The 17,845-nt window shown below is 57.8% G+C and overlaps 1 protein-coding gene across 1 annotated transcript in view; it reads right to left on the minus strand.

Moving 5' to 3' along the window:
* The window catches only part of LOC103587401, a 27,485-nt gene that overhangs the window by 6,696 nt on the left and 2,944 nt on the right, over window positions 1-17,845 (minus strand). Inside the window, exons 4-16 of the mRNA XM_008568849.1 lie at window positions 17,293-17,408; window positions 13,387-13,528; window positions 7,657-7,734; window positions 6,968-7,090; window positions 5,582-5,632; window positions 4,934-5,074; window positions 4,645-4,780; window positions 4,234-4,319; window positions 2,856-2,918; window positions 2,500-2,661; window positions 1,914-2,075; window positions 1,466-1,520; window positions 1,263-1,356 (exon numbers count right to left, since the gene is read on the minus strand). Coding sequence (XP_008567071.1) covers window positions 1,263-1,356; window positions 1,466-1,520; window positions 1,914-2,075; window positions 2,500-2,661; window positions 2,856-2,918; window positions 4,234-4,319; window positions 4,645-4,780; window positions 4,934-5,074; window positions 5,582-5,632; window positions 6,968-7,090; window positions 7,657-7,734; window positions 13,387-13,528; window positions 17,293-17,408 — 1,409 coding nt within the window. The remainder of the gene's footprint in view (window positions 1-1,262; window positions 1,357-1,465; window positions 1,521-1,913; window positions 2,076-2,499; window positions 2,662-2,855; window positions 2,919-4,233; window positions 4,320-4,644; window positions 4,781-4,933; window positions 5,075-5,581; window positions 5,633-6,967; window positions 7,091-7,656; window positions 7,735-13,386; window positions 13,529-17,292; window positions 17,409-17,845) is intronic.

Consider the following 17,845-nt stretch of genomic DNA (forward strand, 5'->3'; position numbering starts at 1 on the left):
CTGCTGAGCTTCCACCTCCCATGCTGGACTTCTCCCTGTTCTGTGTGCTCTGGCCCGGGCTGCTGGGATGTGCCAAGGCACCGCAGAGTGTGTGGTCTCTGCAGAGCTTCCCCTCCTCCCGCAGGATGTCTCCCTGCTCTGTGCACACTAGGCCAGGCTTGGGATGGAGGCGGGTGGCGGCGGTGAAGCCTACCTGCTGCTGGATCGCGCGGTGGCGGCCCCCCCACAGGGTGTGTGGACTCTACGGAGCTTCTTTTTTTGTGTGTGTGACCGTTAAGGGGATCGCAACCCTTGACTTGGTGTCGTCTGCACCACGCTCAGCCAGTGAGCGCACCGGCCATCCCTATATAGGATCTGAACCCGCGGCAGGAGCACCGCTGCACACCCAGCGCTGCACTCTCCCAAGTGAGCCACAGGGTCGGCCCTCTACGGAGCTTCTATCTCCCTTGCTGGACATCTCTGTACTCCATATGCATTGGGCCGGGCTGCTGGATTGTGCGGCAGCAGTGTGGCCCCTGTGGAGTTCCTGCCTCCCCTGCTGGATGTCTCTCTGCTCCGAGCGCACTAGGCTGGGCTGGGAATGGAGCCAGGTGCCTGTGGTGAAGCCTACCTGCTGGATCAGGCAGTGGCAGCCCCACAGGGTGTGTGGTTTCTGCGGAGCCTCCACCTCCCTTGCCAGATGTCTCCCCACTCTGCGCTCACTGGGCTGGGCTGGAATGGAGCTGGGTGGCAGTGGTGAAGCCTATCTGCCGGATCGTGGGACGGCGGCCCCTCAGGGCATGTGGTCTCTGCAGAGCTTCTGCCTCCCCCGCTGGACATCTCCCCGTTCCATATGCACTTGATGTTATGTTTTTATAGTTTAAATCGGTTGATTTGTGGGAGAGAGTGACTCTAGGGACCATCTATTCCACCATCTTTGGATCTTTGCAACTCGCATGGCAAACTGCTGATTTCCCTAACATACAAGAAGTTCTTTCCATACTGGGACACACTGTGGTTCCCCAGTGCTGTGCATTCTTCTTTCTTCAGCATGACTCATTTCTTTCCTACTTGTTCTATCATTTCCTGAGAGAGAAATGCCGAGACCTCCCATTGCGATTGTGCACTACCCCTTTCTCATTTCAGTCTGCTCACTTTCGCTTTATGTATTTTGAGGGTGTGTTATTCGGTGCGTACACCTTTAGAACAGTTGTTCTCCTGTGGGTTGACCCTTTGTCATTACGACCGTCCCTCTTTGCCTCCAGCAGTGCTTCTTGTCTTACAGTCTCCCTTATCTGGTCACAGTTCAGCCGCACCTGCTTCCTCTCCTTAGTGTGGCACTGCCCACCTTTGCCCTTCTTTTTACCTCTGACCTTTCTGGAGTGCAAAGGTAGACATGGACAATAACTAGACCACGTTGGGCCTGCGTTGGGCTAGATTTGGCCTGAGGGCTGTGGTTTGCCAACCCCTGACCCAGCGGGTTTACTTTTGCTCTGGGGGGCAGTTAGGGGAAGGGTGGGGGCTGATGCCCTGGGTCTGGGCTGACGGAGAAGATGGACTCCAGACTACGAGGACTGGTCAGGTTCTCTGTCCTTAGAGATAGCCCCACAGGAACGACAACCCAAGTCCTCCTCCCTGACTAAACACCTTGAGGCCACAGGACACCCTCCTCAGCTGTTGGGCCCCTCAGCCATTACTGGCCAGCAAATGCCTGCAGCAGAAACCTGTGTCACTGTCACGCTCAGCTTGAGGGGCTTCCCTTTTCTGGGATCTCAGAGCCCATGTCCCGGGTGCCTTGCTTTGCTCATAATAGACACACACATGGGGATGTTCGAGTGCATTAGGGGAGGGGGAGAGCTGAGCGAGGCGGAGACCAGGTACAGGAGAGTGTAGAAAGCCCGAGGAGGGAGAGCGAAATGGACAGATGGACCTACATGGGATGTGACACTTGAGGAAAGCATTGAAGGAGAAGAGGGAGTTTGTCTCAGCTGGATTTCCAGGGAAGAGTGTGCCAGGCCATGGGACAGCTGTGCAAAGACCCTGGGGCAGGTGGTGCTTGGCTGAAGAGGCCAAGTGGCCGCACCGGGGCATTGGGTCTGAGGGCAGAGAGCAGGGGAGGCAGGGCATGTGGGGCCCCGGGGACGTGGCTCGACTGCACGAGAAGGGGGTCATTCAGAGGGTTCTGAGAGGTGACTCGTCTGACTTCTACCTTAAAAGGTCCCCTCTGGCTCCTGAGTTAACAGACTGTCAGCGGTGGAGGCAGAGAGACCACTTTGGAGGCTACGGTGGTCACTAAGGCATGAGGTGACCGTAGCCAGGCTGGTCGGGGAGGGGACTCCGGATATGTGTGGAAGGCAGGTCAGTCGCCTGCAGGTGGGTTGGCGAGGATGACGTGACTCTGCTGCTGCAACAGATGAGCCCTGACGTTCCTGTGCTTGGTGGCAGCTGTTCCCTGCTCACTCATCTAGGCCAGCAGCAGTGCTCCTGGGGGCTGTGTCTTGCCTTCTGGTGTGAGCTCACCTTCCACGCAGGATGCGGGGCTGGGACAGGGGCCCCAGGCCAGGCGGGGGCTGCCAGCTTTCAAGTGGCACTTAAACCATGAGACGGGGGAGCCCGCCGGGCGAGCAGGTGTGGGTGGGGCAGAGGCCCAAGCACTGGCCCCGGGGACCCCGCCAGCAGAACCTGGGAGCAGACGGGGACCATGGAGAGAGATGAGGAGTGTCCGGGGAGGAAGAGGAGGACGAGGCGGGGAAGCCGGGGCGGGCGAGGAGTCGCGGGCAGAGGATGGGCCCTGGGTGCTTCGGCCTTGCATGAGACCCACTGGGGCACGACTCGGTCACACCCTGGGGTTGCAGGTGTCCCTGTGCCATGCTCACGCGGCTGCTGTGTGAAGCGTGGGCGCATGGGCCCATGTGGCCGCAGGTCGGGCCCAGCACAACCTGGGGGACGGAGCCCTTCAGGGGTCTCAGCACTGTGCTGATGGGGGGCACCTCTGGGCCAGCCCAAGGCTGGCTGGTGGGACCCCAGTGAGGTGGGGGCAAGAGGACGGCAGAGGGGCAGCCGACCTCCAGGTCTCCCTCCTGCACCCTCACACGCTCGCCCTGCTCCCAGCGTCACCCGCGGACACGATCCTGCCCCTCCCCGGCTCCCCTGCACAGGCCGCAAACGCACGTGGCTGCGTTGCTTATTTAACGCTATTTTCCTAGCATTTTCCTGACACGAGCTGTGTCCACCCCCATGGCTTCCTCCTTGGGCAGCGACGTCCCCTTGAGCACACGCTTGCTCCTTTTTGTCCCCGGGGGCCTCTTGGCTGGGCCAGGGCTGGTTGTGGTTCTACTTCTTTTGAGTTTTCTCCTTTTCGATCAATTCAGAAAATTCTAGGGCAGGAGACCAATTTCTAGTAAATACACCCTGTTTTGTGCCCCGTACCCCAAGACCTACAGGCCCTTTAGCTCCCAGAGGAGGCAGAGGCGGAGTGTCCTCTTCTATGAGGAGGGACCCACAATTCGTGGGATCCCTACGTCCTGCCCTCTTGGCCCCTGGGTGGGGAGCAGAAAGGCCCAGAGCCTGTGCTGACCGAGGGTCCCACACCACTGCTGTTTGCCCTGTGCCGATGGCCGGGGTCTCTGAGGAGACTCTCAGGAAGTCCCACCAGACCCTTCTGAGCAGGTGCCCCTATGATCATCCTGCTTTTCTCAGTGGGGAAACTGAGGCACAGAGAGGCTGGGAGGCTGGAGCCCGGAGCAAGTTAAGCCTCAAGCCACAAGCCAGGGACCGTGGGCGTTTGCAGGCCCAGGTGGGTGGGGATGGGGCCCACAGCTGGCAGGCCTGTGGCCAGCACTGGGAAGGGTGGATGGTGGCGCAATGACCCAGGCCTCAAATTCCATTCCTCCCACACCCATGGTGGCCGTACCCACTGCATTCCCAGACAGAGCCTGCTGGGCCCTCTCTCCTCAGAAACCTATGGGGATGGGGCCCACAGCTGGCAGGCCTGTGGCCAGCACTGGGAAGGGTGGATGGTGGCGCGATGACCCAGGCCTCAAATTCCATTCCTCCCACACCCACGGTGGCCGTACCCACTGGCATTCCCAGACAGAGCCTGCTGGGCCCTCTCTCCTCAGAAACCTGCAGTGGCTCCCGCAGGCCAGCACCCCTGAGACTCAGTTTCCCCATCGGTAAGCTGGGGGGAGGGTCAGGCCCTGGGGGCAGGAAGGTCCTGAGGGGTTGCCCCACCCCCATCTGTGCTGTCCCCACCTTCGTAGTCAATCTTCCTGTCCCCGTCTGTGTCGGCCACCTGGATCAGGGCTGGCCCGCTGCTGGGGATGGCAGACGGGATGTACCTGGGCCAAGGGTGGGCTCAGGTCAGGCCACAGGGGCTTCTGGCCAGTGCCTGATGGTTTACAAGGTGCTCACCCCCTACTTTGTGGTTTGGGACACTGAGGACCTGGAGAGGTGCCGTGGGCCTCAAGCCTGGGCTCTGGGCTTGGGTTCGGTGCTATCCCTGTAGCCCTGACCCTGGGTCCGACCTGGCCTCGCCTTCCACAAGGCTGGGGATCCCGGTGGGGGAGGCCAGGTCTGCCGGGGTGGCACATGGCCGGGGTCTGGGCAGGGGTCCAGGGCTCCTGCACCCCTGTGCCCAGCCCTGCCCAAGTCCCGGACAGTTACTTGATCTCATTCCACTCGACAAAGCCTCTCCTGTCCTTGTCCAGGGTCTGGTAGGTCTCGCGGATGACGCTCTCCAGCTGCGCAGAGGCCTGGAAGCTCTGCACGTGCTCAAAGAACTTGACATAGTTGAAGGAACCTGGGACCCACCAGGCTTGGGTCACCAAGGGGATGACCAGGGAAGACCCCCGTCCTATATACCCCCTTCCTCACCCACTGCAGGTCATGGGGTCCTGGGCCCAACAGCCTCAGGGGAAGGACGAAGCCCCCAGCTGGGCTCCCGTGTTCAGACTGGGCTGTGCGGGCTGGGGCGAGCCGTACCCTGGTGCCTCATGTCCGTGGGCAGCAGCTCTGTGTCCTTGTCTGACAGGGACATGCCCAGCACCTGGGCCGTTTTCTTCATCTAGGAAGAGAAGTCCTTGTCCGTCTGACCCTGGGGACGGACAGGGAGCTGGCTTGAGAGGTGCGCACAGGCACAGACCCTGCACGGCGCCGGCTCCTGCCATGGAGGCGCAGCTGCCACTTCGTGAGAGTCAGAGTCGTGCCAGGCTATAGAGGCCGACCGGGATTGCAGCCAGGAGGACAGGGATCTGGGGACAGGCTGAGGGGCCAGCAAAGGCCGGGCTGTCCTGTGCCCCTGTGGTGCCTTGTGACTCACCGGACTCTCAGGTTGCTATCCCCGGGGGGGTTGGGTTCTGGGGCTCGTGGCAGAGCAGCTATTTCACAGCTCAAGGACCATGGGGCCAGTGGGTGTCCTAGGCTCCTTGGCTGTCTTGAAAGTTCATGGGGTGGCAGAGTCTTCTGGAACATGCTCCTGCTGCCAATAGGGGCTGCCCGCGGTCACGAGCGAGGCTAGACAGTGGCCTGAGGCATCTCTACTCTCCTCCCGACAGAAAAGCCACAGGCCAGGGTTGCAGCCAATCCTGTTGGCCTGGGGTACCAATGGCCACCTCCTGCAGCCAGCGTACAGGTGGGGGCAGGACAGGGTCAGCTAGGATGGGGGGCAGGACTGGGCCCCGGGGCCCCTGGGACAGGCCCCACCACCTACATCTACCTCCTGAGCTAGGACCCCAATCCCACCCCACCCAGCATCCTGGGGGCCATTCTGGAAGAGGGGATGCCCTCCTGCCCCTTGGGGCCCTGCCAGAGGCCAATGTCACCTGTTTTACGGAGGAGGGACTGTGTTGATTCGAGACCAGGCTCGGTCGAGCCAGGAGTTAAATGTCCTGTCTGCAGAGTGCCAGGGGCGCGCTGGGCTGTGTCTGTTCACCACCCCTCTCTCATCCCCGCTCTCTGGGGTGCTCCCCCGACAAAGGCAGGGGAGCCTGAGATCAGAGCTGGAGGTGGACGGTGCAGGGCAGGACCCAAGGCTTTGGGCTGTTGCTTATTTATTTATAGCTCTGCATCCAGCACCTGGGACGGAGTATCACTTGGTCCCCAGAGTGAGGCTGTGAGGTCCAGCCTGGTGCAGAAGCTACAAGGCACCACACACGCGTGCCCCGTGGGTCCGCTGCCCTGCCTCTTGGGGGTCGCTCTCAGTGCCCGGAAAGGCCTCCCTCCCCATTTCCTCCACAGCCAGAGCTGGCCAGACCTTCCAGGCCTGGCTAAGACCCCCCAGACCCCCACATATCCCCAGCATTGCTGCGTCCTCAACACCCGGCCCCCACCCCAGACCACTCTGCACAATCCACATGGCCCTCCCTGGGGGCTCTGGTCTACCCACAGCAGCTGGCCTCTGCCCACGAGTCACTGCGTTTAGACGCTGAGATGGTGGGAAGGGGTGGTGGAGGCAGTGGGGTCCCACCGGGATGGGGCTGGGTGCAGGGCCCAGTGCGCCTGCAGAATCTGTGGGTCTGGAGGTCTTGGACCTGCTGCCCTGCCAGCCCCACCCTGTGCCCACTCAGTGCCTGGGGCCCGTGGGCAGTGAGCTTCCCAGCCTCCAGGGGCCAACATGCGGCTCACAGCCACCGTCACAGATGTGCCGGAGGCCTGCACAGCACATGCCTGCACACGTGCACACGCCAGGCACTGCGGCTGCCTTTGGACCTGGAGCTCCCTCAGGGCACTGCAGGCAGGGAGGGCTGCCCTCCCCTTCCTTCTCCTTTCCCTACCTCCCCAGGCCTCCCTGGGACCCCAGGCCCCAGGCCCCACCTTGTCCTACGGGTGGAGACGAGGCCCGCCCCTCCCTGGCAGGGCTTGCCTCTGCCTGGCTTCCCTCGAGGGATCAGGGCGGTGAGTTGGGCTGAGAGCGGAGAGGTTGCAGGGGCTGCAGCTTTATACCTGTGGCTGCTCGGCCTGTTTGCGTCTCAGCTGCAGCTGTCCCCACCCTCCCAGTACTCCAGCCTGGCGCTGGCCACCCCCAGGGGCTCGCTGGCACTTGGCCTGTCCTCACTGGGCGGTGCAGACTGGCCTCCCGAGCCTGGGGTGGGGGCAGGAGGAGTGGTGGCACCTGTGAGAGAGCGCAGGGACAAGAGGGGCTGCTTGGGCCTGGCATGAGCTCCCTGAGCTACCAGCTGGAGCCTGAGATCAGAGGGGCGCGGATCTGCCCCAGGCCACGCAGCTGGAACCCAGGCCCAGAGCCTGCAGCCATGGCAGCAGCTGAGCAGGAGGAGCTGGCCGTGGTGCAGGGCCAGCGTGCCGTGGTGCCGTGACCAGGTGGGAGGCGCACAGCCCAGCAAGGCCGCGGGCTGGTGGTGGGCGGAGGAGGGGGCTTCTGGGGTTATAAAGCTTTTCCAGCTTCCTCCCAGATCTCAGTGCAGCCGGCTGGTTGGGGGTGAAGAGGACCGGGGGTGGTCCCTGGCCGGCTCTGAACACCATGTACACGGCTACCTTCTGCCCAAGGAGGGTGGCTTCATCCTGCACAGTGCCCTGTTGGGTGGTGGCCACACTCGGGGCGGCGGGCCTGTGAGTGAAGCTTGGAATGGGGCTGTGTGCTGGAGGCCACAGGGCTGCCCATGACCTGTACGCAGACCGTGGTGGCCTGGTCCTGTTGGTGGAGCAGGGCTTGGCCCCTACCAGTGACGGTGACACTCATCATGATGTGTGACAGGTAACAGTGGATGTGATAAGCAGCAGCATCTGCCATTGGGTGGCCTGTGCCAGGCCAAGAGGGTCTCAGGTAACTCTCACAGCATTCCCCCCCAGCCAGCAGTCCCCCCAGTCAGTGGCCCCCCAGGCAGAAGCCCCCTCCCCGACAGAAGACCCCCCCAGGCAGTAGCCCGCAGGTAAAAGTCCCCCCCAGTCAGCGGCCCCCCAAGCAGTAGCTCCCAGCCAACAGCCCCTCAGGCAGCACCTCCTGCAGCCAGCAGTCCCCAGGTGGCTCCCCCAGGTGGCACCCCCAGGTGGCTCCCCCAGGTGGCTCCCCCAGGTGGCAGGCTCCGTCCTCCTCCTCATTCAAGAACCCCCAGGAAGGTGAGAAAAACTCGAGTTCTGTTTCCCCGGAGGAGACTTGGATGCCCATCCTGGCCGGGCATATGGGGCAGCAGGGGGACTGCTGAGAGCCCCAGGCAAGACATCAGGGGGATGCCCAGGCCCAGGATGGGGAGGGGGTGCCAGTTCATCCCACCAATTTCCGTTCCCAAAGGGTGAGCCATCCCTGTCCCTAGCAGCAATTGGGGGCCAGTTAAATTCTTGCTTATTTTTGGGCTTTGAATGAATGTCACCGTTTCAATTAGGGTGATTGAAATATTATCTATAATAAATTTTTGGATGAGATGAAGAAATCGCGTTTGTTGTAGAAAGTTTGGTGCACGGAAGAGAGCACGAAGCAGCGCAGGTTGCCGGCGGCACCGCGGCGGGCCTTTTCCTCCTTTTGCTCTCAGTCCTTCCTTCCTTCCTTCCTTCCCTTTTGTAGTAAAATACACAACATAAAATTCACCATTTTAACCATCCTAAGTGCATGGTTCAGTGGCGTTAAGCACATTCGCATTGCTGTGCGAGCATCGCCACTGTCCGTCTCCAGAACTTTCTGTTTTCCCAAACTGAAGCTCTGTCCCCATTAAACACCAACTCTCCTTGACCCTCCCCAGCCCCTGGCAACCCCACTCCACTTTCTGTCTCTGTGATTTTGATGACTCCAGGAACCTCATCTGCTCTAAATCTCACAGTATTTGTCTTGTGCGACTGGCTTTTTTCACTTAGCACGCTGTCCTCAGGGTTCCGCCATGCTGTAGCACGTGTCAGGATTTCCTTCCTTTTATGGCTGAATGACATTCCAGCACCTGAACAGACCACGTTTTGCTCGTCCGCTTATCTGGTGATGAGCCACTTGGATTTTTTCCACTTTTGGCTATTGTGAATAGTGCTGCTGTGAACGTGGGTGTGCACGTAGCTCAAGACACTGCTTTCAGTTCTTTGGGGTGTGTGCCCAGAAGTGGCATGGCTGGATTGTGGAGTAATTTTAACGTACTGTTTTGAGGAACCACCACGCTGTTTCCCACAGTGGCTGCACATTTTACGTTCCCACCAACAGAACACAAGGTTCCAATTTCTCCACACCCTTGACAACATTTGTTAATTTCTGTTTTTCTTTTTGAGAGTAGCCATCCTAATGAGAGTGAAGTAGTGTTTCCTTATGGTTTTGATTTGCATTTGCCTAATGATTAGTGACGCTGAGCACTTTTTGACATGCTTATTGGCCATTTGTATATCTTCTTTGGAGAAATATCTATTCAAGTCCTTTACCCAGTTTTGAACGGCATTGTTTATTTGTTGTTGAATTTTTTTTAAATGATCAGTAAGGGGATCTCAGCGCTTAACTTGGTGCTGTCAGCACCACACTCTCCAAAGTGAGCCATGGGCGGGCCCTTTTGTTGTTGAATTTTAGGAGTTGAATGTGAGAGTTTATGTCTGGGCTTGCTATGCTATTGCATTTGTCAATGTCTGTCTTTATTCAAATGCCATGCTATTTTGATTACTGTAGCTTTGTAGTAAGTTTTGAAATCAGGAAGTGTGAGTCCTCCAGCTTTGTTCTTTTTAAACACTGTCTTAGCTATTCCAGGTCCCTTGAGATTCCATATGAATTTTAAAATGAGTCTTTCTATTTCCAAAAAAAAATTGGGATTTAGAGAGGGATTGCACTGAATCTATAGATCACTGTGGGTAGTAATGACGTCTTAACAATATTGTCTTTCAATCCATGAGCATGGAATGTGTTTCCATTTATTTATGTCCTCTTTAATTTCTTTCAGCAATGTTTTAGTTTTCATTGTACAAGTCTTTCACCTCCTTGGATAAGTTAATTCCTAAGTATTTCATTTTTTTGTTTGTTTTGTTTCATTTTGTTATTATTACAAATAGAATTGTTTTTGTAGTTTCCTTTTTAGATTGTTCATTGTTAGCGTATAGAAATGCAACTGATTTTTGTGAGCTGACTTTGTATCCTGCTCCTTTGGTGAGTTTATTTATTAGCTCTAATTGTTCTTTTTTTTTGTGTGTGTATGTGGAATCTTTGGGGTCTTCTACATATAAGATCATATCATCTGTGAACAGGGGTAGTTTTTACTTCTTCCTTTCCAATTTGAAAGCCTTTTATTTTTTTTTATTCTTTTCCTTGCCTAATTGCTCTGGCCAGAAATTCCAGTGCTATGCTGAATAGAAGTGTCGGGAGCCGGCATCTTTGCCTTGTGTCTGATCCTAGAGGAAAAGCTTTGTCTTTCACCACTGAGTATGGTGCTTACTGTGGGTTTCTCATATATACTTTTTTATGATGTTGAGATAGTTTCCTTCTATTCATAATGTGTTTATTCTTTTTTAATCATGAAAGGGTGTTGATTTTGGTCAAATCTTTTTCTGCATCGGTTGAGATGATCACGTGGTTTTGTCCTTTGTTCTGTTAATGAGGTGTATTACACTGATTGACTTTCATATGTTGAACCATCCTTGCATTCTAGGAATAAATCACTTGGTCGTGGTATATTATCCTTTTAATGTGCTGCTGAATTCAGGTGGCTAGTATTTTGTTGAGGATTTTTTGCATCAATATTCATAAGGAATATTGGGCTGTAGTTTTCTTTTCTTGTAGTTCCTTGGCTTTGGTATCAGGGTAATGCTGGCCTCCTAGGATAAGTCAGAAAGCATTCCCTTCTCTGCAATTTTTTGGAAGAGTTTGAAGATTGGTGTTAGTTCTTTAAATATTCCATAGAATTTGGGGCCGGCCCAGTGGCGCACTGTTACAGTGCGCTGCTTGGGAGCGCGGCGGCGCTCCTGCCGAGGGTTCGGATCCCACATACAGACTGGCTGCTCACTGGCTGAGCGAGGTGCGGGCGCAACACCGAGGGTTGTGATCCTGTTGCCGGTCCCAGTCCGGTACGGGCGTGACACTGAGGGTTGCGATCCGTTGCCGGTCACGAAAAAAGACAAAAAGGAAAAAAAAATATTCCATAGAATTCACTAGTGAAGACATCAGGTTCAGGGCCTTTCTTTGTCAGGAGATTTTTGATTACTGATTCAATCTCCTTAGTAGTTATAGGTCTATTCAAATTTCCTATTTATTTGTGATTTAGTCTGGATAGGTTTTGTGTTTCTAGGAATTTGTCCAATTCTTAGTGCTTTTCTGCAGAGGAAGATATAACGCAGGAGGAAGCCACTGGTCTGGGGCTCACAGCCTGGCTTTCCAGCCGTGGACTTAAGCCAGCCGCAGCCCTGCTCCTCATGTGGAGTTTCTATCAGTAGCACGAGGTCCAGCCCTGCCTGCTGGCCTCACAGGGGCTGGAAGGGTGTGTGTGTGGTGGCCCTTGGAGACAATCTGTGGGGTTGGCAGGGTCTCCCAGTGGGTGCAGGTTGGCCAGGGTGTCCAAGAAGCCAGCAGAAGGTGCTGGACAACCTGGGCCCCCTCCAGCAAACAGCCAGGCCCAAGCAGCTGTCTTTGTCCCTGGGTCACTGCAGGGAGACGGGGAGCTAGGCCCAAGAACCCCTAAAATAAAGGCCAGGGAGGAGAGTGAGGTCTCTGTTAGGCCAAGATGGGCCCTGAGGGCACCTCTCTCCCTGGTTGGCCTCCCTCCCCAAGTAGGGCATTGCAGGGCTGTCACCAGGATGAGACCTTGAGGACCAGAACAAGGTCACATCACCCGACAGCCCCTCCTGGACGTAGCCTGTCTGGAGGGAGACACCTCACCATCCATTTGTTTTCCAGGCCTGAGTCTTTTAGTCTCTGTGTTCCACAGACAGCACCGTACCCCAATAATGACAGTCAAAGTAAGCCCTGTGCCACCTGTGCCCAACCCCAACACCACCAGTTCTCCGTCATGTGGTCCTGCCTCCTAGTGTTTTATACAGTGTGGATGTGACGCTGCGATCTGCTTTCTCTGTATCGCGTTCTATCACGTCACACGGTGCTGCACAGTTACAGTGAAAAATGGCTCCATGTTGTGCCTGTGAGCTGAGAATGTTCCAGCAGCTTCTGTGAGTGGCCATGTGCTACTGGACCCTGAGGAGGCTCCAGCATGTTTGTCACTAGAGACAAAAGTGTGTCTTTGTCCAAGTAGCCCCTCTCTTTCCTTGGCAACGTTCACAAGAATAGAAGGACCGAGTCAAAGGATGGAAGAGCCTGTGGTCCTGCCAAGTTCTTCTCCAGTGGTGCTTACTGTCAGCTCTCCAGCCCTGCCTGCCGTCTGGGGGCTGCCCCCACCCCGCACGTCCCCCCTGCACTGCCGCCTTGTCACCAGCATGCAGCACTGACATTAACACCTGAGCGAATAAACACATCCCTACAAGGGAATATCATTCAGCCACGAACAGGAGTGAAGTTCTGACACATGCCACAACATGGGTGACCCTTGGCCATATGCTGAGTGAAAACAGCCAGACACGAAACACCGCCTGTGGTATATGGTTCCATTTTTTTGAAATATCCAGAACAGGCAAATCCATAGAGACAGAAACCAGATGGGTGGTTGCCAGGGGGTCGGGGACAGGGGAATGGCAGTTATCATTTAACGAGTATGGAGTTTCCTTTAGGGTTGATGAAAGTGTTCTGTACTAAATGCCCCTGAATTGTCCACTAAAGACAGTTTCATATTATGGGAATTTCACCTCAATTAAAAAATGCAACGACAGCAACCACAACAACAAAGCCAAAAATAAATTAATGAAGACATTAAAAAAAAAGAATTAAAAATACACAGAGGATGAAACAATGCTTTTAGTACAAAGAAAACCAGAGAGCCCCTCCCTCCAGCAGGGCAGGGAAGAGTCTGTGGCCTGTGCAGCTCTGCCACTGAGGAGGCCCCGTGCAGCCCACCCCACTGGGACAAGGGCGAGGGGAGCCCGGGGAAGGTCCTCAGGATAGGGAAGTGGCAGGTGGAAAGGCAGGTGGGTGTGGCATTCTCCAAAGCTCCTGGAACCAGCACCTGCCCCAAACTGACAGATGGCCTGTACCCAGGGCACCCCCTCTGGTTTCATTTCTGTTCAGAGCTGTCCCTCCTGGCCCCCAGCCCTGGCCCCCCAACTCACTGGCCCCACTCCAGCCTGAGCTGGCCTGGAGAGGCCACGGGGACCACCCCACAGCTCTGGGGATGCTGCTGAACCCCAGTCCCTGTGCACGACAGACGCTGCCCCTCTGGGGAGTTTCTGGTCTGGTGGCCTCTGGTACTGCTGCCCTTCTGCCTTCAACAACTGCAGGAGGCAGGGGCATGGGGAGCGGGGATGGCCTGTCCTGCTGCAGCCTGGCCCCCTGCCACCCCAGATCCCTGCAACATCCCAGCCCTGCCCCTGCCCTGGGGGTATTAGAAATAGGAGGGCGTTCACTTGTCTTTTCCAGGGAGCCCTTGTGCACAAGGACAAAGCTCTCACAAGCTGCAGCCTCCTCCTGGACCAGGGTGTGTCCCCTGGGGGGGCTGGCGGGGTGGCCCATGGTCAGCTCTGAACACTTGGCAACATCTTCGCCTTCCTGGGGAGGCCAAGCAGCCCTGGCAGGCTGTACCCTGCCCTCCAGTGTCTCTTGGGCAAACGCTGGAACCCCTGTGGTGGGCAAGGCTGGGAGGTGGGGGCTATTCCGAGGCTGAGCTCTCCCTGGGCAGGCTGAGGTGGGGACAGCCCTCTCCCCTGGCAGCTGCACCCCTCCCCCACACACAGGCAGGGACAAGGTGAGCACTTCTATGGGCACCCAAGCTTCCTGCCCCCCTCCACCCATCCTGAGTGGGGGCCACCTCTCAGGGTGGCAGCTTGAGGTGGGTGGGCTGGGATTCCGGCTCTGGCTCCACCTTACTGGGTGCACATTGCCCCTTCACTGTGCCTCAGTTTCATCAACAGCCACATGTTTCTTTCTGTGCCCCAGGGGGTCCAGCACTGGGGCCAAATTGGGGTAGCGGCTTGGGGTCCTCACTGCTGCAGAGGCTGACACTCCCTAGAGATGCAGCTGAGAGGGCTGGTGGAGGGGTGGGGACAGGTGCCCACTGCAGGGAGGTCCTGCCAGGCGAGGGTGTCCCCTGGGGCCCTACGATGCCCATTGTGGTGCCCGCATGTGGGTTTGTGTGTGGAATCTGGGGCAGCCTCGTATGCAGAAATGCTCATGTGGCTTATTGGATTAAAATGTTTAGAGGAGGAATTTGAGAAGGTGCTGACCTTGTCCCTATGGCCCTGTGTTCCCCACTCTGCACCTGTCCCCCACCCCGTGCCCTTCGCTCCTGTAGAAGGTTGAATTGTGTCCCCTAAAAGATATTTTCAAGTCCTGACCCCTAATCCCCGTGAATGGGACCTGATCTGGAAATAGGGTCTCTGCAGATGTAATCAAGTTAAGATGAGACGTACGGGAGCAGGGTGGGCCCTAAATCCAATGGCTGGTGTCTTCATACGGAGAGGAAAAGACAGAGATTCACAGAAGAAGCCGTGTGAAGACGGAGGCAGAGACTGGAGTGACGCTGCCACAAGCCAAGGAGCCCCCGGAGCCCCCAGAAGCTGAAAGAGGCAGGAAGGACCCTCCCCTGGAGCCTCCAGAGGGAGCGTGGCCCTGCCCCACCTTGACCTCTGACGTCTGCCCTCCAGAACCTTGAGAGAATAAATTCCTGTTGTTTGAGCCACGCAGTTTGTTCTGGCAGCCCGGGACATGCCTGCAGCCCCTCCCGGGACCCTGTCCTACTCCTTGGCTTCCCGCCCTTCTTCCCACCCCCGTCCTCCCCCTGGCCCCAGGCCCGCCCCTTACTAGTGACCCCTCCCTGAGCCTCTGAGTCTGTCTGTAGAAGGGGACCTCCCTGGAGCCACCGCAGGCCAGTGAGGACCAGCATGGAATGCAGCGAAGCCCTGGTCTCCCCTCCCAGCCCCTGTGCCTAACAGACATCACTGTTGTCACATGGGCCAGGGGACTGGAAGGCACAGGAGGGGACAAAAGTCACTGCCGTCCCCTAGGCTGGCGTGGCTCCCGTGGCTACCCCCGCCCCAGCACAGCCAAAACCAGGGTGCCAGGGTGATGGGAACCCCCATTCCTGAGCCACCACGGCCTTGGCCTCGGAGAAGGTCCTGCATGAATTCCGTGCCTGCCTGTGTTCAATACTTGGATATTCTGCACAGATTTTTAAAATTAATTTTGACTCTTTAAAATATTGCATTAAAGTATTAGTTACCTTGGTTGCTAAGTTTGCTTTTAAAGGCTTTATTAAGATATAAATCACATACCATAAAATTCACCATGGTAAAGTGTACAATTCAGTGGGTTTTAGTATGGTCACAAGGTCCTGCAGGCACCATGTCTATCTAGTTCTAGAACATTCTCATCACCCCAGAAGCAGCCTGTACCCCTTAGGCAGCCCTTCCCCATCTCCCCTCTCCACCTCCCCAGGCTTCTGCGACCACAACCTGCCTCTGTCTCTGTGGATCTGCCTGTTCTGGATATTTCCTATAAATGGGACCACGCGACACGTGGCCTTCCGCGACGGGCTTCTTCCACTGAGCATCGTGTTCCCGTGGTTCACCTGTGTTGTCGCGCGTGTCCACACTTCCTTCCTGCTTCCAGACCATTGACCTGGTACGGCCCCAGCTCATTCTGGTTGTCCGTCACCTGCCGATGGACGTGGTTGCTGAGTCTCTGGAGACTCCTACGTTGCGCTCCTGACGTGGACGCCTCACTTGCCTCACCCTAGTCCAGGTCTAGCCCCCACCCTCTTTGCCTCTTGGGGTGGCACCCCCTCCACAGACACCCCTCCCAGGCAGGGGGGACCCTTGGGGCGGCTCCTCCTGCCCACATGGTGCCCCTGGCATGGGGCAGGCAGGACTCCACAGGGTCCTCCAATGTCAGCTGTGGACACCTCTGGGACCCCACCCTGCTGGCCTCAAGGCTCCTGCCTGTGGCCTCGGTCTCCATGGCCCAGGACGCTCTTTACGTCACACAGGAGAAGAAGCTAGAGAAGTGACATCTCCGCTGGCCTGGCCTCTGTGGGTGGAAGAGCACAGTGACCAGCCAGCACTCTCCAGCCGAGGTCCCTCAAGGGTTGGCTCCCCCAGAGCCCCAATGTTAGGCGTGGCCTCCACACAGCCTCTGGACGGTTCTGGGGGGTTGTGCCTTCTCCCAGGTCAGGGGCAGGGGAGGGCCATGTCTTCAGGGTCCTCTTACCTAGACATACTCACTGCCTGTTCCAGGATGGGCAGAAGCCAGCACTTGGGGACCCCTGGGCAGCGGCCATTGGTCACCCCAAGACTGGCAGGCCCGCCCCTGCCCACCCTGTTCATGTGAGCCTGTCAGTCTTCCTGCCCCTGACTCAGACCCTGGTCAGCAAGGCCGGGCCACCAGGGCATGCGGCTCGGGGCTTTGCTGCTGGGGCTGGGCCCTGGCTCTCCCTGTCCTCTCGCAGAGTCAGGAGGACTGGCCCTCAGGCCCCGAGGCCGAGGAGAGTCTCACAGGCCAGGCCTGCCGGTTACCAGTCCCGAGCCCTCCCCAGGGTGCAGCGTTCTGTTCATGAAGCCCAGGCCCCAGCTCAGGGCTGACCCAGAGTCCCTGGACACCAGTTCCTGTCTCCAAAGGCAGGAAGCCTGCTGGCAGCTCCCCGACAGGCCCTCCCCTAAATCCCAGCACCCAGCCTCCGCCGCTGCTTCGAGGCCACAGAGCGGAAGGTATTGGTGGAAGGAAGAGACCTCAGAGCCCTCTAGCTCAAGGGCCACCAAGCAGTGGAGGCAGTGGGACTCCTGGTTCTGGTGAAACCTCAAAGGAGCCTGGTGCACTGGGGAGAAGGGGCATCGTTCAAGAGGGATGGGGTAGGAGTGCCAGGCCTGGAGCCCTGGGGTGGTCCTCCCTGCCCTGCCTGGACCCTCAGGAGGACCCGCAACTCAGAAGACCCTGATATCTGGCCCAGCCCGCAAACCCACCCACCCCTGATCACAGGAGCTGTCTTCTGACGCTGGTCATCGAGGCGGGCTACCTTGGGCACAGAAGGTATGGACAGAGGCTCTCTCCCAGCCCCACACCAGCACCTCCCCCTGCCCAGGTCCAGGTGTCCAGGGCATTTCCAGGGTCGGCAGAAATGGGGCCCTCCATATGGGGCGCTTTGCCTGTTGGGCTGGAAAGGAGGTCCCTGACAGTGGACCCAGAGCTGGGACCCATCCCCCTGCCCCCTCCATGTCTCATACCGGGTGCACTCCAGATGATAGTCCCCAGGATGCCACCTCGCCAGCCTGTCTCGCCCGTGGGATCCATTTTGCCACCCAGTTGCCTCTGATCCTCCTGACCTCTGGGCTCCCAGGAGGCAGGATGGACGAGGTGACAATGCTGTTGGAGCGGCTCCCAGACAGGGCCTTCCGCCCACTGGCCACTGCACCTGCGTGGCTCCTGTGGGGCAGCTCCGCTGTGCAGCGGCCACACAGCCAGGGCCAGTAAGGAGGTCCTGGACGCCCTGTCCTCTATAGGCCCCAGGAGGGTCTGACCAATCACAGCAGGGGACTCCAATGGTCTGAGGAGAGTGTGGGGGTCCTTGCTTTGTCCATATGGGGGGGCTTTCTACACAAGCAGGGGCACAGGCGGCGTGTGCAAAAATAGTCCCCTCCTCTCCCCCGCCTGCTCAGACACCACCCAAAGGGAACTGGGTGGCGGCGGAGGTGGGGACACCCGGGACCCCAGCCGCCTCCGAAACCTGAAACCTGCGAGCGCAGACCGCTGCCCCCGCGCGCTTTAGTGTTTCCCCTGCGCGTCTCCGTGCGCCCCCGGCCTCCGTGCCACCCTCACCCTTTCCATGCCACCCCCGGCCTCCGTGCCCCCCACCCCTCCGTGCCGCCCCGGCCCTCC

This window comes from Galeopterus variegatus, unplaced genomic scaffold (assembly GCF_000696425.1).
Source record: "Galeopterus variegatus unplaced genomic scaffold, G_variegatus-3.0.2 Scaffold446, whole genome shotgun sequence".
NCBI lineage: Eukaryota > Metazoa > Chordata > Mammalia > Dermoptera > Cynocephalidae > Galeopterus > Galeopterus variegatus.